The 23,412-nt window shown below is 45.3% G+C and overlaps 1 protein-coding gene across 4 annotated transcripts; it reads left to right on the top strand.

The window, feature by feature from the left end:
- Window positions 1–1,688: 1,688 nt before the first annotated feature.
- GDNF (glial cell derived neurotrophic factor) lies at window positions 1,689–22,117 on the top strand. Of its 4 annotated transcripts, none has more exons than XM_023216598.2 (3): window positions 1,689–1,887; window positions 2,702–2,800; window positions 21,633–22,117. In XM_023216598.2, exons 1-3 carry the CDS (start codon window positions 1,863–1,865, stop codon window positions 22,115–22,117), a joined length of 609 nt encoding a protein of 202 aa, XP_023072366.1. In that variant the 5' UTR covers window positions 1,689–1,862. The 4 variants fall into 4 exon arrangements, with proteins under 4 accessions (XP_023072366.1, XP_023072365.1, XP_023072367.1 ...); XM_023216597.2 differs by having other exon boundaries at window positions 2,702–2,878; XM_023216599.1 differs by lacking the exon at window positions 1,689–1,887 and adding an exon at window positions 2,030–2,124.
- The last annotated feature ends 1,295 nt before the right edge of the window (window positions 22,118–23,412 follow it).

The raw sequence follows: 23,412 nt of genomic DNA, 5'->3' as shown, positions 1-23,412 counted from the left end.
TTTGGGAGCACTTCTGTGGCTTTCCTGGGCATCCTTGCCTCCCCAGGCCCGGGGACCCACCAGGTGCCGGCGCCCGCGGCCTGCTGCTTTCGCCCTGCCGGAGCGTGGTGGTCCCGGACCCAGAAGGGGACCAGCCTGCCAGGCACGAGAAACGGTGCGGGGTTACCTGGCAAAGCAGAGCCCCATCACTTCAGGAGCAGAGCTTGGTTCTTGCACGTGGCGGCGCGTGAAGCAGTTCGCACCGCGGGCAAAGGCCCATGGTTGAGGAGAAACGCGTCGGGCAGATGTAGATGTGTTCTGGGAAAGCGGTAGAGAGACAAACTGAGAAACCGAGGGGTGGAGCCCACACAGACTCTGAGAAACACGTCCTAGTAGACGCTGTGTGCCGAGTCCCTAGAACCTCCCCCGTTTTCCCCCGCCCAGCAAATACCGGGAACTAAAGAGCTGCTCAGACTGGAGCGGGTCCCGGCGGCGCTCAGAGGGAAGAATGCGCCCTCCCTGTCCGGGGGGAAGAGGGGGAGCTCGATCGTGGCGCTGGCGGCGCTCGGCCGAGGGCGGGAACCGCAGCCGGGAGCCTCTGGCGAGGCGGGGAGTTTTCCACTGTGTCGTCTTTTGCCAACTTCGCCACACTTCTAATTGAGGATCTCCACGTCCAATTTAAAAAGCCCTCCGTCGGCCAGGCAGGAAAAAAAGGGAAAACCCTCTTAAGACGGAAGGGAAATCTGGTGCCTCTGTGGCTTCCTGCTGGCGGGCACCGCGATTTGGAATCGCGCATTAACCCCGCGCCTCCATGCTCCTGCGGTCTGACCGCCAGCCATTTCGCACGCACCCGGGAGCTGGCACCGGCGAGGGGGTTGGGGGGGGCGGCTCGCGTTCCTCGGGTCCTAGCTGCCAAAGTACCTTCCTGGGCTCATTTGCACGCCCTGGTGCAGTTTTCCTGTGTCTACGCGTCGCGACCCGGAACCTAGCTTTTTCCCGAGTTTGCAGACCAGCCCACGAGGCAAGAGGCGCTGGGTGCTGCAAGTCACTAGGAGTTTCTAGTCCCTACACCCTCTCGAGCCCAACAACTGTATAGCGAACAAACAGACGCTCAGGGGATGAAAAATGCATTCATCTCTGCAGAGGTGGGAGGTGGCGGCCGAATTAAAGGCTTCCCCGGGTTGCCTACACCGGGACAGGGGCTGGGGTTCCGGGTAGAGATGAGGACTGGAACCCTGGAATGGAGGCGGGGGTGCCTGTGAACTAGTGGCTAGGAAAGGCACAGAGGTTTTTGCATTTACCTGGTTTCTACATTTCCCTCTCGCATGGGGAAAAAAACCGAGTTTTTCCTAAGAATCTGTTTTATGGAGCGGGTCGAGGGGAGAGAATAATCGACTGCATGAATCTCTCAGATTCCACTTGAGGAGATTCTCTCTAGGTCACTAGTCCCCTGGAGACTGGAACCCTGGGATTAGGAAGGCACTGGATAACACTGCGCCCCAAGATGCCTCGGTTCTTTCCCGTCTCATTGGTTGGAACTGTCCCCCGAATTTACAGCCCCCTTTTCTCACCCACCCTCAGCCGCGCGGCCCTCCTTTGTAGGGGTGTGAGGATTGAAAAGCCAAACAGAGCCCACCTCGGGCTGAAAAGAGCTGAACCCCCTACTCTGCGCCATACCACGGTCTAGGCCTTCCAATGCCAGAGCACCTCCGAAGCGTCGGAGACTGGGTTCAGTCGTCCAGGCGTGACGGGAGCGCGGGGAGCCAGCGACTCCTCTGGGAGGGGAAGGGATTACGGGCAGAATCTCATCTCTCAAAGGTGCAAAAATCCAATCAAGAAAGGGTTTTCGAGTATACCACGGAGGATTAAAACTTTCAGGACAAATGCAGTCTTTGCCTAACAGCAATGGTAAAGCATTTATTGAGCTCTTACTACATGTTCCGCTAGCGCTTTCCATGCGTGATTTAATGTTCATAACCTTTAGAGGTGGGACGAGTATTTTAAATCGAATCAGTGCTTCGGGAAGTTAAGTAACTTAACCCAGATATCCCATACTGGCCAAAAGTCTCCAAGTCCCCGCTAATCTTGCTCTGGCAACAGAATACCTATTTAGGTGGGAAAAATGAGGCGTGGGCGGCAGGCGGAGTGAGTGGTACCCCCGAGCCTACCCTCGAGTAGCCAGAAGCCCGGTCGGGACCCGAGGCAGGGGAGTGCGCTTGATTTTATTCCCAAAGAGAAAGACCGGTCACTGCTTGGGCAGAGGACTGGTTCCGGGGCCTATAGGAGCTACGGGGACAAGAAGGGGAGGTCTCTGGTTGGGGTGGAGGACGCAGGGTGGGAACTACCCGATTGCCCCTCAGGAATGGGGGATTTTGCGCACCAGTAGAGGGCACCGGACAGGAATCGTGGTGGTGGGGATGGGGGGTTAACTGGAGGGACAGCAGCCCTGCTTGAGACTCTGGGTGACCCCTAAGACCGGGTGGTGGAGAAGGGCAGCTGCAACCTGAACCAGGAGTGCGAGCTGCTCCTGGGGCGCACTGAGGAGGGAGAAGCGAACTGGGGACTTGCAAGGAGGGCAGGAGTGCCCGGGAAGCCTCTGGCCTGCAGCGGTGCCGGAGGAGGGTGGTGATGAGGTTGGAGAGGGGCTCAGGGACCCGCGGGGAGCCCAGACTTAACGTGCTATTCTGCGGTTCTCTCCCCCACCTCCCGCCTGCCCGCGCAGGTGCCGCCGCCGGACGGGACTTTAAGATGAAGTTATGGGATGTCGTGGCTGTCTGCCTGGTGCTGCTCCACACCGCGTCCGCCTTCCCGCTGCCCGCCGGTAAGAGGCCTCCCGAGGCGCCCGCCGAAGACCGCTCCCTCGGCCGCCGCCGCGCGCCCTTCGCGCTGAGCAGTGACTGTAAGAACCGTTCCCTCCCCGCGGGGGGGGGGGCCGCCGGCGGACCCCCTCGCACCCCCACCCGCCCGCACGTACCCCAAGCCAGCCCGATGACTGTGTGGCCTACCGACCCGTGGGCAAGCAGTGCGGATGCTGAAGCCCCCAGGGGTGCCTGGCTGCCCACTGTTGCCCACACGCCTTGCGTGAAAGTGACACGCGCTGGTTTGCTCAGCACAGAGGGGATGGAATTTTTATGCTGCTCCTTTAGCATTCTGATGAACAAATATGCTCCCCACCAGCACCACCACCTCAGAAACACACACACAGCTGTCCCCTTTTCTGTTTTCTCATCTATACACACTCCCAGTTTTTCTTTTATTCCAAAGCCCTTTATCTGTGTGACTGTGCCTGGCTGTGCTTAATTCTGAAAACTATTGCACTTTCATCCTAAACTGCGCCTGCAAGGCGAGAGGCCACTTTTCACAAAAGCAAGCCAGAGGCAGAGAAAACACAGAAGGGCCTCCGTTTCCAGAACAAGCGTCTGGGTAACGTCAAATCTGTTCAGAAGAGTTCCTCTGTTCTGTAAAGTTCCGGTTCTAGAAAGACTTAACCATAAATAGTGCTGGCTGGGACTACGGACAAAGACTGTAGCTCACTCCACGTGTGACAATGCTAACTCTTGAGAAAAAAAAAAACCCAGGTTATTCTTATTAGAAAATAAGTCTGTGATTTACCTCTCAAAAGTTAACATGTTTTAGAAGCAAGTCAATTAGGGCCTATGGGCTGTGATGTGATCTCGTTTTCCCTCGCTCCTCAGAAGCTTGTTGCATGAAGTGAGAGATGCTACATTACATGTGATAGAGGCTGTTGCAGAGGCATAATGTCAACAAAGGTAGCAATAGAAAATTTCACACAACCCCAAAATAAAGCAGGAATGAGCTGTATGTAACTAGGATACCACCCTGGCTACTCTTCCCTCCCTAACCCCACCCCCTGAATTATCCCTCTAGTTACTTTGCGCTTGAAACTTACTATGGTCATAGCCACAGTAGTAGTCCGGCAATAGTCAGCTGTGCGCTGAGCCCCCCAAAGCCAGTGGCCTTGGCTAGGAAACAACCTAGTAATTGCAATATGTTTATTTTATGCTTAATTATAACAACAAAAGCACTTCTTCCACAAGTCCCAAGAAAGACAGAAAGTGGATTTTTTTAAAAGGCAAATTAAGACTTCAAAAGTAAGTTAGGGAGCATGGTTAATCCTTTGAAACTAAAGTACCTGTTCCAAGAGTGTCTATCAATTAGCTGTATAAACCTACTTTAGAGGCTTTTATTTCCATCACAAATTTACTGTATATAAATGTTCCTCCAACAGAAACTTAAAAATGCCCCTTAGTGCCAGGTCTTCCAAAACTGGCTATTCATTCACTGAAACAGTCTAGACGAGAGGGACAGGGACACAGTGGCAGATAATAGTTCCCTAACCCAGACATTGCCAAGAGAAAAACGACTGTGCCTGATTACAAAGCTGATTAATTCATGGAGGTTTCATTGCCATATTAGTGCCCTGTTTAACTAGGTTCATTTAATTCTGGCGCGGGCTCCTGGCTCTGCTTTCAACTAACTCTGTGACTTTCCGGCAAGTTACTTTAGAGCTCAATGAATAGTCTGTAACTGTACCATAAAAAGAGGCCTTTCTACTCCACAATGCCAGTGGCTATAAGATTTGCCCCTTGGCCTTTATGCTTGTCCTAAAGTCCTTCGGGAAGTCTCCTAAGAAGAGATTGGAGTCACCTAGGGAACTTTAAAGAATACTGATGCTAGGTCTCACCCCAGGAGATTTTGATTTACTTGGTTTGGGGTGTGGCCCAGGACCTGAGTTTTTAGGTGTTCCCCAGATGAGTCTAACATGCAAGCAGACTTGAGCCACTACAGCTTGATAATACCCAAGAAAATCTTTGGTTCATATAAGGTACAAATAGTCACAAAGCAAGTGAGTTAGCACAGATTGCGGGGGCGAGGCCATGTTGTGGGGAAGAGGGATTGCTTCCCTTTTCCAAAATTGATGCTATGCCATCAGCGAACAAGATTCTCACTACTCTATTTACATTTGAATAGCAGAACACACCCCATTGTGTTTTGTCTATGAGAAGATCTAGTAGATCCTAGAGGAAACCTGAAAAAGAAACATTCCCAAAGAGAAATTGAGCTGCATTCTAAGCCAAATTGACTTCTTTCCAGGTATGTTTGATTCGGTAGCAAGCTGTCAGTGCAGGGAAGGCAAAATAATGACAGTATGCAGACTTTGAACACTGAACCAGTGTCAACACGCCCCTGTCACAGTGCTGACATTTATATCCTGCACTGTACATGGTGCAACTGGTTAAGGCTTATGTAGAAAAACATTAAGTCACCACATTTCATTTAAAAATAGAAAGTATCGTAAATTCTGATTCCTCTAGTTCCATCCAAATACTTATAACTTCATGATTGAGCAAAAGAGCTTTCATGCCACATTAACAGTCATCCTGTGCTTTTCACAGGAGGACCAGGATATATAGTTTGCACACTCACCTTTGAGATTGCATGTGTTCTGCTGGTTCCAATGTAAATAAAACATCCAGAATTCTATTCCTAGTATGACCTCAGTGTGAGATAACCGAATAGAATTCATAATTGGCCAATGGGTTTGCCTAGAGGCTGGTTGTAAAGTAAATGGCCCAGGACTGCTTCCTGTAGCAACTTCTAGCCTGTCTAAACTCAAGGACTTGTGACTTGACTTTTGGGCTACCCAAGACTTTTCTCTTTGGCTGTCTTTGTTCGTTTATTTTGCTTTTTGCCAGTATTTTGCTTTTTGCCAGTTTCCAAAGGGCAATTAGAGCAGGCATGAGGAATCTGCAAGTTGAAACTTGCAAATGTCATAGCATTTTCAAGCTGAAAGGAAACCCCTCTAGTCCTGAAACCTAAAGAGGCAAAGCAACTCGTCTATAATGTGCCACAGTTCCATGATCACAGGAGGCAGGTCTAACAGGGTTTCCCCCAAACTACTGAAATGTACTTTATATGCGAAGGGGAGGATACTTTGTATAGGAGGAAGGTCTTGAACTAATGACTTAGACCATGGTGCACAAGCTTGTTTGAATTTATTGAAGGTTAGTTCATCATAGTCATATTCCCTATCTTAACTCTAAATGTATTTAATAACTAAAAGCATAAAATGCATGTGGTTTTAAAAATTTGCATCTAAATGCACATATATATTCACCAAACAGTTACATGTGTGCCTGTCTATGCCAGGCACTGTCCTAAGTGCTAGGGATACCTTGATACACCTAATAAACAAAAGTCACTGCCCTCATGGAACATACCTTCTAGTAAATGTCCATGCGTGGTGGTTTGAAAAAATTAACGTGAAAGAACCTCAGTCCAGTAAGGTGGGCTGAATTTTTTGTGTGACTGGAAACCAACTAAAATGACATTGAGCATTGTTAAGTTGTAATCACAAGTAATTCCCAATTTAGTATAATATAATGGGATTATATTCTACCAGTTGATAGCAGTTCACAAAATTTCCTATGGGAACAATTTTTTAAATTAAGCTATCAAGTTTTCAGGTTAGCCCACAAAAGCCTATGTAAACCACAATATAACTGAACTGTCATTCACAATATTACCAAGTGAGAGTCTCTGCCCTGGGGGCCATATCCTATAATCTGCAAAAGGAGGGCGCAGAACAAATCAGGGAGGTTTCAGCAAGCAAGAGCTCAAGGTAACACATTCAGACCAGACTAGGATTTGGACCCCAGCCTTGCCACTTAACTGAGATATTGAGCTGTTACTTAACATCCCTTAAGCTTCGGTTTTCTCCCCTGTAAAACAGGCATAATAGTAAACCAGTCTCATGGGCTGATGTGAGGGTATTGCTTTGCAAAGCCTCTGCTCCATAAATAGGGATCATAGTTGTCATTTGCCACCCTCCTACTTACAATGGCCTCTCCTTGGGCACTCAGTGAATTCCCTTCTTCCGCTGTGACATCTGCCAGGATGCTGCTCTAAATAGTGGGATTTCAGCAGCACAACAGAGTACGGAGAGTGAAAGAAATGCAGGCCTTGTGGGCAGGCTATTTTGGGCCCTATTATTGGTTGGCCAGCACGTAGGCAGGCCAGGCTTGCCTGGGATTCTGCCCCTGGGTCAGCTGCCCCTGACTCTTCCCAGGTTTCACAGCTCCGTCACTTCCCCAGTTTCCAAGCCCACATATTTCCAATGGAATTTTTCTCACCAAACTCCCATGGTTATGTTAGGAAGACCTCTTCCCTCATGGGAAGGAGGGAGGCAAGGCAAGGTAGGATCTTTCTATGTAAGTGATAAGAGGGTTGTGAGTTGGAGGCTACCTGTATAGAGATGGAGCGTATCTTTGTAAATGATCCCAGTTGGATATTTAATTTAAGATGTTTCATAACCCTAGCAAAAAAACTTAGTAAACTGTAAGACCACCTCTATAGAGCTAAGCAAGCTTCTAGTACAACAAACTGGGTAAATGTTAAGCTTTCAAATCTAATGTTATGAAATATAGAATTTAGAATAAACAAGCACCATGTATCTATTGTGTCTTATTGCTTAGGTACTGTATGACTGGACAATACTTTAACAAAGTAACTACCTAAGCTGGAAAGGCGCTCTGCCACTTGGGAAGGGTCTCTTGGAATCAAAAAATTGCACATCAGACTCTTGTAGGAGGCACTGATTCTTTACTTGAGATCTGAGACCAACATTCTCATTCTGGTCCCAGTCTGGAAACCTATTTCAAACTGTTGCTGTTTAGAGACATCTATTTAAGGCTTAAATTGATTTCGCCAGTCTTAGGATCTCAGGCTGACCCAGGGCGTAAGCAATGTACTCAACAGGTTCTTCTTCAACAGATATAAAAATTAAAGCTCCCTGATATTTTCCCCTGCTAACATCTCTTTGTTCTTTGTTTATTTAGTGCACATGACCTTCATTTGATTAAAATACTTGTTTTTCAGTTAATCACTTGAGCTCAATCAGGAAACAAATACTAAATATCTTTCACGTGCTGGGTGCCATGCAGTCTCAAAAAGGCTAAATTTGTAAATAAAGTTGCTGGTGATCTAGTTGTAAACTATTGCTAGGTGGATGGGCAGATGGCTGGATGGGTGAATAGAATGTCACTCAGATAGATATGTCTATTGTGTAGGGTTTAGGTGAGCTGTACGCATGCGTGGTAAAAGTTCCTAGCAGTGAGCTCACTGGGATTTGGGGATCATAGCAGGGACGACTTCAGGGAAGAGGGAGGATTTGACCTGGCACTTGAAAGATGGGTGTTGGGAAAGGAAGGGAAAAGGAAAGGGGGGCCTTCCATACTAGAGAGTAACATGGGAACATTTGTGACCATGATGTGGGGTAGGGACAGTGAAACAAGGAGGAGGACAGACCAGTCTCCAAGTTCTAGAAAGAGGTGCTAAGAAGTCATGGGAAATTGAAGATGTCTTGATAGGTGATCGCAGATTGTGTGACGCTATAAAATTCAGGAAAAGGTATTTGCTCTGTTTTTGATAGCAGTGAGGCACCCATGGAGCAGGCAGGTGACTGCAGAGAGGGGGTATTGCTTCAAAGCTGTCTTGCAGCAGAAGTTACCTAAATACCCAGACTGCTTTTGAGTGGGGCCTATGCCATAAGCATGTCTTTCATTTTGAGGTATTGTGCTCTCATTTTTAAAAATGTTCTAGACATAGGCACAATTGAATCAAACTATTAGCCCCAAGTAAGTGAATAGCTGCAAATCAACACTTAATATAAAAGTTAATGACCTAGCACCTTTTAACTATCCACATGATGAACATGAACACAGTTCTTGTCCTGAAATCAAGTAAGTTTGAGCTCTACAATGCAAGAGGAGATACTATTATCCCCATTTGACAGGTGAAGAAAGGAGACCTAGAGTGTTGTTCCAGGTCACAAACCTAGTAAGTGGTGAAACCAGAATTTAAACCTCAGCGTTTTGGTCCGAAAGCCAGTATTTCTTGACTTTACACAGACTGTGTGTGCACATTAGTGGATTAAGAAAATAGACATTTGGCTTGCTTAAAAATGCACTCGCTAACCCTGAAACACAGATTTTCAGGAAAATTAAGCAAGCAAAGAGAAAGGAAAAGCAGAGACTATCAAATTTCCTTTAGGCCCTTTTAAAATTTCCATTTGGGCTATGGTAGGCTTAAGCCTGTATTACTAATGACTACTTCAAAGTCCAGATCAGGATGTTTTAAGAAGAGAAACATGAATTTATCTAAGTATTCCTATAATATTGATGCTTTTTGCAATGAGAGAAGCTCCCTAACTCTTTGCAACAAAGCAAGGTCTCCTCAAGTGCTTGGTAGGCAGACAGCATTCGGGAAGCCTTGTGGGAGACTCTAGTTCTCAGATCACTCCCATTCTGCCCAGCGAGGGGATGGCATCCACATGGGAACCTAGTGTGACTGCACAAGTGTCAGAGCGACAGCCTCAGTGGGAACAGGAGTATGCGTAAGTAGACTTAGGTCACCACTGGGAAACAACTGGTTAGCTCAGTAGAGGCAAAACCCACTTTTGCATAACTTTAATAACATAATTGAAGCAGAAAGGCATGGTTTTAAAACAATATGTTTTTGCCTGCAATTTTTTTGCCTGCAAACCTGCAACTAAGAATGTTGAAAAACGATTATCTACTTTGAAGCTTTCTAAAATTTTTCATCATAGGTTTAAATAATTATACTAGATGTCATTTCTAGCCCTTTCAGGAACTGAATATATGCTTTAAATGTTCTTTTGGCAAAACTTTGCACCTGTATATGTAGTTTATTCAGTTCATGGAAAACGATCAAACTAATCAGCCCAAATCAATTGGCTTTTTGGTCAGGAAAGGTCTGACTTCATTTTCAGTTCAAATGTACGTGTTAACATACACCCCATGACAACTGTCACATTTCTGGATCCCAATTGTAAGGTAAAGAGATGGATAGGTGAACAGTCAGACAAGCAGAGAAAGCACCGAGGCTTCCCAAGGGGCCTGACCAGGAGGAAATATGGAGCAGCTTGCTTCAGGATTTCTTGGTTTATTCACAAAGTTATCTCCCTTTGGAAGTGGTTGTAGTACAATGAACACCCATACATCCTTCAATAAGATTAACCTCTTTTTTAGCATTTTGCCTCATTTTTTTCTGAACCATTTGAGAATTTGTTGCAAACATCAGAATGTTAAATATTTCAGTATGTACCTTCTAAGAACAAGGACAATATTTTATATAGCCACAATTCAGTTATCAGTCTCAGGAAATTTAACATGGATATAATACTGTTATCCAATAGATAGTCCGCGTTCATATGTCCCCACTTGTAGCAATTATGTCCTTTATGTTTTGTTTTTTTTAAAAAAAAAAAAACCCAGGACCATAAATTGCATTTGACTGTCTGGTATCTTTATACTTCCTTAATCTAAAATGATTCACGAGTCTTTTTTTCCACATGACATTGACGTTTATGAAAACTCTGGGCTCTTTTGCCAGCTGTTTCCCAGACTGCCCTTCAGTTTGGATCTGTCTGATTATTTCCACATGATTAGGTAAACATCCTTGGAATATCATATTCATGGCACTGTGTCCTCACATCAGGAGGCACCCAATATCAGTTTGTCCCAAAGAGCCATTCATGCATGAATGCCTTTGTATGGCACCTGAAGGTGTTTATCCCCGGGACAGGCCCCACGATAGAATGGCAAGATGGGTGAGAAGCACACCATCCCTCAGTAAGGACAAAGGAGGATTGGAAAAGGGGACATGGGCAAGGAGAACCACAGCAGGAACATCCGCAGGCAGACCAGATGTTTTAGGACACGGCGCGTGTGGAAATTGAGGAAATGGACACGGATTCCCTTTCAACCACCCATAGGCACTGCAGAAAGTCTTCATGTGCCCCCAGAGGGCCAGTTGCCTCAGTTTGAAGACACTGCTCTAAGCCATAGTGGACACAAAGATATCCCTCATGGGCTCCGGAGTCAGCTGACATTTGCGTGTTTAGTTGTCAGGCATTTTGAGGAGCACAGGAGAGCTCGCACAGCCTCCCAAGACAGGCCTGTGGCTTCTGCCCACAACCCACCATGCCAGGGGCTCCAGGCCCTGCACAGAAGTCTCTCCTCTGTAGAATATGCTAGACTAAGTAGGGACCAGTGTCTGGATCCCCTGTTGGGCAATCTTGCTTTGTCTAGAGACCGCAGAGTTGGCTTTGCGCTGCTGCCTTTTGTGCAAATACTGCTGAAGGAAGGTCCCAGATGCAGCAACCATATTGGCCTACGTGAGGCACCATTTGTGAAATACTTTCTGTGGACCAGGAACTGACCTGAAATCTTTTCTTATGTTATCATATTAATTTTGACCTGAAGGTAAAGTTGTGACTAGCCCCATTTGAAAGATGGGGAAATTGAGACTTACAGGGTTAGCAACTTAGCCAGGGTCTGGACACAGGGCAGCCTGAGTCCAGCACTCACACTTGTCACCACTGCACAAGATCACTTCCTGCCAGCCCACAACACTCAGATGTCACTCTTCTGACTGCATCAAAAAGTCATCAAGGAAAAAAAATCAGGGAATGGGTTTGGCAGATAAAGTTGTTTTAGAAAGATAACCATGTCTCATTACCTGAAGAGTCTTTGAGATTCCCGTAAATTCACTCACTGTGAGTAGAAATTCCCTCCTTGTATCTGACCACAGGAATCTACCAAACAAATTCAAATGATAAAGAAGATTTCTTTCATCTTCTCTTAGTCCCTCCTTCTTGTTCAAATCACTGAGACCCTTACAGGCCTTTTACCCACTGCTCAGTGGGTCCCCTGGGAAGAGCTGAGGGACGCTGAGTGCAGAATCCTGCAGGGTCCTGCAGCCTCTCAGGCTGGGGGCAGGGCTTCGCTGAAAGAAGAAAGGAGAGACTCCACCACCCCCACAGCCACCTGCCTCTGATAACACCACAGGGATGATTTGCCCTAGTGGCTTTTTGTGCACTTAATTTTACAGGGTAACTTTCTCTCCCTTCCCCGTTAAGTTTTTTATAAGGGCAGTAGCAGAGCTCCTGGTGTGTGCTCATTAGCTTGGGGTGTTTATTACTGACTCTGGAGTGCTTTTAGCTCACGCCAGGTGTTCATGGATTAGCTAACAAATGAACACCCTCTTGGGTGTTTTCCTGACTTAAAAGCTGAAGAATGGACACTTTCCACCCAGGGGCACCATGCTGTATTACTGTAAAATTATTAGCATAACTATAATAAAAGCATGGACCACATACATAGAAACCAGAGCAAGGTGATCAGAACCTGAGTAGCAAAGGAATTTACTGCCTGTCGCTCCCTGAGTGGGGTTTTCTGGCTATTTATATTCATGGAGTAATTTTCAGTCCATTTGTTACAAATGTTCTTAGTTGAGTTGTAGGATAACAGTTTAGGATATCGTACAAGTAGTATGTGCAGTGTCACTCAAAGCGGGTAGAGATAGTAAATAAGACAGCATTTTGATGGGCAAAGTGGCTTTTCAAAGTACAGCTCCTTTTTCTATATTCTAAGGTAAAAGTTTTGCATTCTGGTTGGTCTTTTTCTTCTGCTTTGAGAGAATCCAGAAATGCTTTTTTTTTTTTTTTTTTTGAGATGGAGTTTTGCTCTGTCGCCCGGGCTGGAGTGCAGTGGCCAGATCTCAGCTCACTGCAAGCTCCGCCTCCCGGGTTTACGCCATTCTCCTGCCTCAGCTTCCGGAGTAGCTGGGACTACAGGCGCCCGCCACCTTGCCCGGCTAGTTTTTTTTGTATTTTTAGTAGAGACGGGGTTTCACCATGTTAGCCAGGATGGTCTCGATCTCCTGACCTCATGATCCGCCCGTCTTGGCCTCCCAAAGTGCTGGGATTACAGGCTTGAGCCACCGCACCCGGCCCAGAAATGCTTTTTTAAAACAACAAAACACTGGTGTTTTTACAACGCAAATACTTTTCAAATAAACTGATGTCATGCCTTTCTGTCAACAAACCACTGGTCCTGAAGAGAATGCACTGGTAGCTCTGGAAATGGTCACAATGACTTAGTAAATTGCCTCAGCTGGTAATTGTTTTTAGGAAAAGAGATGCTGTGGACACTCCTGAAAGTTAACCTATGATCAGGACGGTCTATCAAACACTAGATGAATTCCGTGTCCAAAATAGGAAAGCACAGAAGGTCATTACATAATGTAAGATGCATCAGCATTCAGTGCTTACTGATCTATGGGCCTTTTTAAAAAAGTAGTTCAAATAAGTGGCAAAGACATCACTTTGAAATAGGAGCAGATGACAAAACTTTACAGAAGTTTTTCAGAGAACTGGAACATTCTCATGAACTCACAGTTAGAGTCCATTCTCATGGACTGCACATTTTAGAGGTTCCTGAAGGTCAAATAAGAACAAGAGTTGACAGTCCATAGATCGGCTTCAAGGACAAGCTGATTGGCTCTCCTGATCCATTTTGTGCCACTTGCAGTGGGCAATTCTAGCCTTGGAGTCATAAGCCGGGGATGACCTAAGCATACTTGAAGTGGCAAAAACAGAAATGAATAAAACTGGGGTTCGAAGAAGATGGTAATTTGAGTGTTTGACTTTTGGGTGATGGAGACTGAAGGAGTTGTAGCGTGTGGCTGTAGTGTGTCCTCTCAGGGGTCAGGGGGCCCATCTGTATTTTTACAGATGGAAACTGATGTTTAAGAATGCCTCGCAGTAGAATCTGGATGCTTTCAGATGCAGATACAGGGTCCTTTCTACACATCTTCTACCTCTCTTAAATAGGGCACAGGAAGATGACTTGATGATTTAAGAGAAGATTGATGACGATCATTTCAAATGTAGCCGAGACATTGAGCCAAGAGGTAGAAGAGGTCCAGCACTGCAGAGTTCTGAAATACCGCCTGTGGGGTTTCCTGGACCCCCGAGGGTACTGGCTGAGCTGAACGCTGCTGGAGTGTCAGCCAGAGGTGGTCTTCTCCCTGGCAGAGGTGACTGAAAAACCCGTGTCTGGCCACGTGTTCCAGCCAAGACTTAGACTCTCCACACTTTAGCACTGTGGAGCTGGAAAGGGCCCCAGAGAGCATTGAGTTGACCTCAGAAGGGTTAAGCGACTGCTTCCAGGGTCACGCGGCTGGTCAGGGACTGACCCGGGACTGGAATCCGGGCCTCTGTTCTCTCCAGCTCTGCAGCAAGAGCCTGGTCATTTGGTGCCAGCGTGAGTTGGAGGAGCTTCCGGAGATGGGGCCTCTCTGTCTGGATCTGCTGCCGTGCTGGCTGCGGCTTTTCCGGTTTTAACTGGGAAATCGCCAGAGCTGCCTTAGCATGATATGCAAGAACCAGGACATGGGAGAGATGCCCCTGAGTGGCATGGCTTTTCCTTTTTTGGAGACAGTTTACTGTATTCTGTGGCCCATGGCAGCCTAACGTTAGGATCTACTTAGCGTTCATACTGAATTTTTCAACAGAAAGTGTGTTTCTCACCTCCTGTGCTGACTTTGGTAAATGTGTACAGGTGAAACCAGCATGCCTTGCTCTTGTCTCAGAGTAAATTCCCATCTGCCACAAGACTTGAAGTGCTCAGTGATAGCAGAGTTTTTACTTTAAAATGAAAAGACAACAAGTTTGAACTTTGAAACTGAACCACCAAGTCCACATTTGTTAGTCCTGTGGCCTTCACCAAATATTTGTCTTCTCTGAGCCTCAGCTTCCCGAGCTGTAAAGTGGAGATAGTATTCAATTTAGCCTTGAAGGGAGGTTGTCAGGTTTAAAGTTAATGTTGTGTGAAAGTAGGCAGTATTCCACCTTTATATTGGTCATGTTTTTTAAGTGCTTCAAGGAAGCCTTTATCTAAGTTATAGCCTGATGAAATTTTGTAATGCAAGAAGTTTTAAGGTTAAACTCAGCCATGTAATTCTTGTAATGATATTCCAATATTAGTGAAAGAAAATCATGTTTGTATCATATAGAAAGATAAAAAATAACTTATTCCAAAACAATGACATTTGTTGGGACTCTTCTTGAGAAGTTATATCAATTTTAAGTTGATCTTTTCATATATGTATGTGTGTGTCTCTGTGTGTAGACACATATGTATGCATGCATGTGTGTGTATGTGTTTATAGACAGAGAGAGATCTCTATATTTTTCAGACACTTGGCCTGTAGAGCAATTTGCATCTTACCTGCAGTATAGGTAGGCAAAGAATACCAGATTCAATGTCTCCCACCATTAGGGGGTTTTCCATTTTCCTCCTGTCTGAAGACAGCCTTTCATAGGCAGCTCTACATGTCAGGATGGATGGCACTGCACCTCGACAGCCACAGGTGCAGCATCCTGTGGCCTCATCATCAGCTTCCTGCCCCATCCCAAAACTGGGCCCTACCATCTGGCACTGGTTCCTGATGTATCTCTCACTTGTGTGGCCTTGGCTCAGGCAGCAGCTCACCCCGTGAGCCTCTTTAGCCCTCACCCTTCCAGGCACAGAAGCTGGACACTTTATAGTAAAGTGGCAAGGCTGTTCTCCCCACAGCAAGAAACCCCTGAGCCTTCTCTCTGGGGCCCCTGCATCAGCCAAACCCGGCTCATGCAGATCTCAAGCCTGGCCTTGGAAGACCTCTCTTCCTGGACAGGACCACTGTGGGTACTGAGGTCAGGCCCCCTCTCTCCTGGGTCCCTCTGAGCCTCAAAGACCTTCCCTCCACCCTCTGGATAAGGAGTTGTGTCCTCACCACTTTGTCCCTCATAGACAACTTTGTGCCACCTCCCTCTCAGGCCCACGGGTTGGGGACTTAGATGACTTAGAATGAAAGTCAGCTTAGACTCCCTGCCTGACCAAGCTGAGGAGGGGACAACCAGCTACAAGTATTAAAATGACCCTTTGATTAAAATATGGTTAACCTGTACTGTTTTTAGACAAATATGGCATTTTAGGAAAAGACTTTGTCCACTATTGCCAGCTTAACCAATATAATGTTTTAGATTATGTAATTTTGAGTTCAGCTGTTACAGGGAGGACTTGGAGCTCTCAGCCTTGTTCCTATTAAAACTCAGTTGACTTTACAAAATAGTCACTATCTCAGTCCTTTGTTCCTGAGGTGGCATTACTATTTTTTTCCCCATAATCGAGGGCAGCAAAGTCTTTGCAATGAACTGTTTGTTCCCAGAGTGGTACCCCAGTATAAGGTTTCATTTGTTTAAGTAACACTGTTTATACAAAGAACACATCAAAATTAAAATATTTTAAATAGAATAATACCGAAATATTTGGTTGCACTCTGAAGGATAGCTTAAATGCATTTGAGCATTTTGGATTTCCAAAAATTTTATCTTTTAGATGGACATGTTTTCCAAGATATATCCTCCAAGCAGGTCTGGGAAATGAGCAAAGATATGACCTATTGTTCTTTTAATGATGCTCCTCTTTTGTGGTTTGCAAGTATTTCACAATTAAAGTTAATAAATGAGGGTCATTTGCGTATCTGACATTCTGCCAAGGCTTTTATGGGATGAAGACAGAGATGCACCAGTAAGTCTTAATTTAGGGAATGAATCCAAACTCAGACCCCTCTTCTTTTCCCTCAGCTCAGTGAATTCCTGGAAAATAGAGGCAGCTGTGGGCATCTCAGCTTATCACCAGGAGTTTCTTGTCTGGGCTGGGTGAGAGGCCTCTGCAGAAGAGTTAAGGACAGGCTCAGTGAGGCTGCCCAGCACCCTCTGCAGAGGAGTATGGCTCCTAATGTCCCCAAGTGCCTTGCATCAGTAAATTGATACTGGCTCTAAGAATGAACTCATGTAGTCGGAACAGGCAGGCCTATTTGCCCTGTAGTTTGAAAAATACAATGTTGCCCTTTCCTGGCTTCCAGAATTCATATCCATGTAAATTTTTCAGCATAAATATTTGTTGTTTGTTCTATTTTTCATGAATATGAAGGAAAACAAAACTTCAGCTTAATAAGAGTTGCCTATGGCCTGAACTTGGGGCTTAAATAATATTTCCACATTAGCAACAAAGGGTGAAGGAGACTTTCCATCAAAGGAAGGAGTTTTCATTAGCCACATGCCGGGAAGTCTTTTGTTTAAAAAAACAAATAATAGACTTTATTTTTTAGAGCGGTTTTAGGTTCACAGCAAAATTGAAAGGAAGGCAGAGAGTTCCCATATACTCCCTACCCCTACACACGCATAGCCTCCTCCACCGTCAACATCTCCCACCAGAATGGTACATTTATTATAACTGATGAACCTACACTGACACATCAATATCTCTGAAAGTCCATAGTTGACATTGTGGTTCACTCTTCGTGCTGTACATACCATGGGTTTGGACAAGTTTGCTATGACGTGTATTCACTCTTTACCTGAAATTCAAATCAGGCTTTCTGTATTTTACCTGGCAAACAAAGCCTGTGACAAAGCCATGCAGTCAAAATATCTTAAAAAAGGAGGAAAAATGTTTTTCAAGATCTTCCAAGTATCGAGGGCTAAGAAAAAACACTATAAGCGCCGCTTCAAATCCTTATTACTGTAACTCTAGTAATACAAATTATATAACATATAGATTAATGAGTCTCTAAACCAGCATAATTTTAGCTTCTGTGACTCTAATGTTTTCCCATTAGCTTATATTAAAATTTTAGTAATGTTTTACCCTCATTTCTGATTAATCTTCAGTTAATTGTTAATTGAACTTAACTTTCTATATGCCCAGGTTCCTAAATTAATGTTAATGACCTATTTAGAATTCTTGAATAGAGCCTATGATGTGAGTCCTTTTGTAAAACAGAGTCTCTTTTTTTTTTAATTTGAAGACTCTTCTGTATTTTGATGAGTCTCTCCTAATATATCTGTTTTATAAGTTCCAATTTATATACAAGCATGTTTTTTTTGAAACTGGGCACATCTGTATTTATTTCCTCTTTACTAGCTTATTGTTGAAAGAAATCGCTAATAGCTAAAACAGCTCATTTAAAAAAAAAAAAAAGTCAATTGTTTCTGTCAAAGTGATTTAAAGTTGTTATTTTGTTTTCTTTTCTTTTCTTCTGAGAGAACACTTCCTAAAGGAAGTTCAGTGAGAAAGCAGTACAAAGGAAAGGACAAATTAAGAGCACTCTTGGCCGGGCGCAGTGGCTCACACCTGTAATCCCAGCACTTTGGGAGGCTGAGGCGGATGAATCACCTGAGGTCAGGAGTTCAAAACCAGCCTGGCCAACATGGTGAAATCCCATCTCTACTAAACATACAAAAATTAGCCAGGTGTGGTGGCGGGCACCTGTAATTGCAGCTATGTGGGAGGCCAAGGCAGGAGAATCGCATGAACCCAGGAATTGGAGGTTGCAGTGAGCCGAGACCATGCCATTGCACTCCAGCCTGGGCAACAAGAGCAAAACTCTGTCTCGAAAGAAAGAAAGAGAGAGAGAAAAGAAAGAGGGAAAGAGAGAAAGAGAGAAAGAAAAGAGCGCTCTCCCCGGCCCCCTTAAGAAAGCATTACTCAGGGAGCAGAGAGCTTTGGGAGACCCAGGGGAGGTGGGTGCTGAGAATTAATGCTGCTGTGAAAGTGCAGAAAGCTGAGGAGGAAAGGCAGTTTGGAGCTCTCTGGTGGGCAATGACTGTGCCACTCATGGCAGAGTGGCTTTCCTGAGTAATGTGGGCTGTTTATTTTGGAGCATTTCATTTCATAATGATGCAGTTTCCAGCTGAAGTCCCAGTGTCCCCTTGAAAAATTAAGAACTCTCTTTCCCCCTAGTAAAATGACCCGACTCATTCAGCCAGCAGTTACTGTAGGCCTCCACAGCCTACTCAAGCACTTGGAGATCCGTCAGTGAATAAGCAGGACAGAGTTCCTGCCTCTTGGAGTTGACATTCTTTTAGAGAAGACGGACTATAAATAACAACCCGAAGAAATCAGTCAGATGGTGTGTTAGAATGTATCTAGAATTATGGTGCAGGGGGAGCCACAGGGCAGGGGTATCTGGATTAGGGGTTGGGGAGGAATCTTGTTTTAAACAGGGAGGTCAGGTGGGACTCATGGACAGTGACATTTGAGCAAAGACTTGAAGGAGATGTGGGCGTGGCCACAGGGTGGGAGATATGTAGTCTGGTATTCTTTGCCTACCTATATTGCAGGTAAAATACAAATTGCTCTATAGGCCAAGGGACCAGGTGGAGAGGGGACAGCCAGCCCAAAGTCCCTGAGTTCCTGACTGTTTTAGCTGTAGTTCTCAAGGGATGGTGTTGCCCCTAGGGGACATTTGCAATATCCAGTCATGACCTTGATCTGTCATGACTAGGATGGGGGATGCTGCGGGCCTTATTTTAGTCCATTTTCTTACTGCTATGAAGAAATACCTGAGACTGGGTAATTTATAAAGGAAAGAGATTTAATGGACTTACAGTTCCACATGGCTGGGGAGGCCTCACAGTCATGGCAGAAGGCAAAGGAGGAGCAAAGTCACATTTTGACATGGTGGCAGGCAAGAGAGCATGGGCAGGCAGGGGAACTGCACTTCATGAGACCATCAAATCTCATGAGACTTATTCACTATTACCAGAATGGCACAGGAAAAACCTGCCCCCACGATTCAATTACCTCCCACCAGGCCCCCTCCCATGACATGGGATTATGGGAGCTAAAATTCAAGATGAGATTTGGCTGGGGACACAACCAAACCATATCAGGCCTCTCCTGGGTGGAGGCCAGGGATGCTGCCAAACATCCTGCAGTGCACAGGACAGCCTCCCACAACGAAGGATGACCCAGCCCCAAAGCTCAGTGGTGCTGACGCTGAGCCCCGTGTTTGAGGAATGGTAAGGAAGCCAGGGTAGCTAGATGGGAGGGAGTAAGAGGAGAAACAGGAGAGGAGGTCAGAGTTACATAGTAAAGGCTGGGGGAGAGGGGCAGCCAGGTCAGGTAGGGCCTTTAGAGCCAGTGTGGATATGGGCTTTTTCTCCAAGAGTAATGGAGAGCCATTGGAAGGTTTTGAGCAGAGGGGGTTATGTTCTGCGTTTACAGTATCTCTCTGGGGACTGGGTAGAAAATAGATCGAAGGTGGGTAAGGGTAGAACGAGGGAGCCCAGTTCAGGGGCCACTGCAGTTATCCAGGCAAGAGGTGACAGGGCCTCAGCCAGTGTGGAAACAGCTCTGTGACTTCTGTGCAGCCGATCCAGCCAATGCTAAATTTCAGAGAGCAAGCAGGCATTCTATGGCTTCCAGTCACCAGTCTTTTCATTGTTATATATCGTATGTTTTACATATCACACACACACACACACTACACACATACGTGGTTAAGTTGCCTTTGCTAGATTTTGTTCTATAGGAAGGGATACCTGATATTTTAACAATTAAATAGGTTAGGTTTATGACAAGACAATTTGACATGGGTTAGACATAATGTAATCTTTCTATGCTTTAACACAATCTTGGCAAAAAACATTTACTCTTACTGACAACTCTTCTGTGGTATATTTCTTTAAGCCACTTATAATCCTAAACATAATAAATGACCTGAAAAATGAGGTGAGGGAGACATAAAAGGCCTAATACCTAAGAAATAGGTGTTTGAATTTATTTGCCCTGTTTAGAAATTTATTACATTGTTCCATTAGTTACTTTTCTCTTCTTACTTGATCCGCCAAAGCAAACACTGAAATCCGGCAGAAAGCACCGAGAAACTGCTGATTCATACTTTCACCAAAGGTCTGAGACATCTTAGTGTCCCCGCATCCTTCCTCCATGTGATCTCCCTAACAGGCCTCTTGTCCTGCTTGCAGCCAGACCGTGGGAGCCATGTGACAGCCTGCAGCTGAGGCTGGACCTCACCCTTGGGGGCAGGGCTGCTTCTATCCACAGACAGCATCTCATTTCGTTTGTTGCTTTGATACATAAATGCCATTTTACTGTATCACTGGACTTTTTTGTTAAAGTCATGCTGTTCAAAGGAAGCAGTAAATTAGTCTCTTTGTTAGTAAAATATAAACTGTTTTCCTGTTCCTTAGTGATTTTTAAGGAAGTTTTAAACTATAGTTGCGTTCCTGAGCTCTTCATTTGTTCTGTCAGAATGGTTCTTGTCCCACTCAGCCACACAGAATCAAAGCAAGTTTCAGGGAAGAGCACTCAGTATTCCAGATAAAGGTAGCCATATTGGAAGACCTCACTTTTTTCACCCTCTAAGATGGTGTCTCTCAAAGTTTGGTGCGTGGATCTTTGACATTAAAATTCCTTGGGGCTTGTTAGAAATGCAGATTCCTTGGCCCCTCCCCAGACCAACTGACTCATTGTCTTCAAGGGTAAGGCCAAGAATCTGCATTCTAGTCAATATCCAGGGTATTTTCCTGCACACTCACATTTGAGAACCACTACTCTAGGTTGTGTGACTAGGCAGGAAAAATGCTCCTAGAGGATTGGCCAGCTCACAGCGAGCTCTGTATGGACTTGTTAAAAATGGTGGATGTTATTCAAATGAAAACTATGCTTCTAAGGATTTGTTTTCTTCGAGGAAGTATGTCACCACCACGGTAGTCTCCTCTTCCAACTAAATCATCTTTCTTCTGTGCATTTTTGCCTCTGTTCTTGGGGATTACAACAGTCCCGTAGCTTAATCGACTGAAAGTTTTGCTGTGGGTCCAATTTTTGCTGACTTTGGGGGGCACTTTGATCTTGAAGACGGCTTGAAACGATCATTTTGTCTCATGTGCCATTTTCTCTTTTCTTGTTGAACAGCAAATATGCCAGAGGATTATCCTGATCAGTTTGATGATGTCATGGATTTTATTCAAGCCACCATTAAAAGACTGAAAAGGTCCCCAGATAAACAAATGGCAGTGCTTCCTAGAAGAGAGCGGAATCGGCAGGCTGCAGCTGCCAACCCAGAGAATTCCAAAGGAAAAAGTCGGAGAGGCCAGAGGGGCAAAAACCGGGGTTGTGTCTTAACTGCAATACATTTAAATGTCACTGACTTGGGTTTGGGCTATGAAACCAAGGAGGAACTGATTTTTAGGTACTGCAGCGGCTCTTGCGATGCAGCTGAGACAACATATGACAAAATATTAAAAAACTTATCCAGAAATAGAAGGCTGGTGAGTGACAAAGTAGGGCAGGCATGTTGCAGACCCACCGCCTTTGATGATGACCTGTCGTTTTTAGATGATAACCTGGTTTACCATATTCTAAGAAAGCATTCCGCTAAAAGGTGTGGATGTATCTGACTCCGGCTCCAGAGACTGCTGTGTATTGCATTCCTGCTACAGTGCAAAGAAAGGGACCAAGGTTCCCAGGAAATGTTTGCCCAGAATGGAAGATGAGGACCAAGGAAGCGGAGGAGGAGGAGGAAGAAGAAGAGGAGGAGGAGGAAGGCAGCCATCATGGGAGCCTGGTAGAGGGAGATCGAGCTACAGACAACTGGACAGGAGAGAGAGAAACAGCCCTCTGGATTCTCCAGGATGGCAGCCGATGTCACTAGAAGCTCAGGGCTGATGTTCCTGGTTGGCTGTTGCCACCGTTTCAGCTGATACGGTCCACTGTCACTGATCACCGGCGCGGCTGCGGATGCACTTGAACCAAACCAGTGTATCTCCTGTGATTTGTTTTCATGTGTCTGAAGACACCAGGGAAACAGGGATCCTGGTGTTGTTCCTTGTCATTACGTTTTACTGCTGAAAGTAAGAGGTTTATTTTTCTGTCACTCAGTGGAGACATACCCTGGAAAGGAGAGGGAAAGAAAAAAGCAAAGATACAAGAGATAATCACCTTTGCATTTGAAAGTCGAGGCCCAAGGTTTACTCCAACCAGCATTTTTGCCAACAGTTGGTGATTGATTTCCATCACCGGGTGTGGGGTGGGAAGAAGTTGGCTAGGAACCAAAAAGGCTGTGCTCATGATTAAACACAAACCTGAAGGTATTTCCTTTATGTCCTTGGAAACAGGAAATGAGTTGTGGTTTTCGCCAGCATTCTTGTAGGAGAGAATCGGAGAAGGCCCCCAACTGCCTCCGGGCAGGGAGAGCACCTCGGGCCTGTTGGTTTACAGAGAGACAGATGTTACATACCCAGCTCCACTGATGCGTGGTCACCAGTGACCAGAGAAGCTACTCGATGCAATGCATCTGTTTCAGATACAGAAATATAGAGAAGATATTTATTGAGATTTAAGTTATTGTTATTTATTACCGTTCACTAATGAGTTTCTCTTTTTTCCCTTATTTATTAAAGTTTCTTTTCAAAGGTGCCAAAGTATATGTGCTCGCAAAATGTAAAGAAAGGTGACAAAAGGAAATTCGAATTGGGAACAAGGGTCCATGCTTTTCAAAATATTAAAAAGTTTTTTGCTAGGCAAAAATCACTTACTTTACCTAAGAAAATGTCTCATTAATTTTCCCCAGATTTCAGCATTTTCCCCAGTTTTTATTTGTGGAGCATCTCAGGCAAGCCCCCTTTCCTGGAGCAGCGTTCAAAGACCACCGGCGTTTGATTTTATTTCTTCCTTGCTCCATTGCTGAACAGAT

Source organism: Piliocolobus tephrosceles, chromosome 4 (genome assembly GCF_002776525.5).
Source record: "Piliocolobus tephrosceles isolate RC106 chromosome 4, ASM277652v3, whole genome shotgun sequence".
In the NCBI taxonomy this organism is placed as follows: Eukaryota; Metazoa; Chordata; class Mammalia; order Primates; family Cercopithecidae; genus Piliocolobus; species Piliocolobus tephrosceles.
The sequence above is the reverse complement of the archived record's forward strand: the minus strand, read 5'-3'. Positions and strand labels throughout refer to the sequence as shown.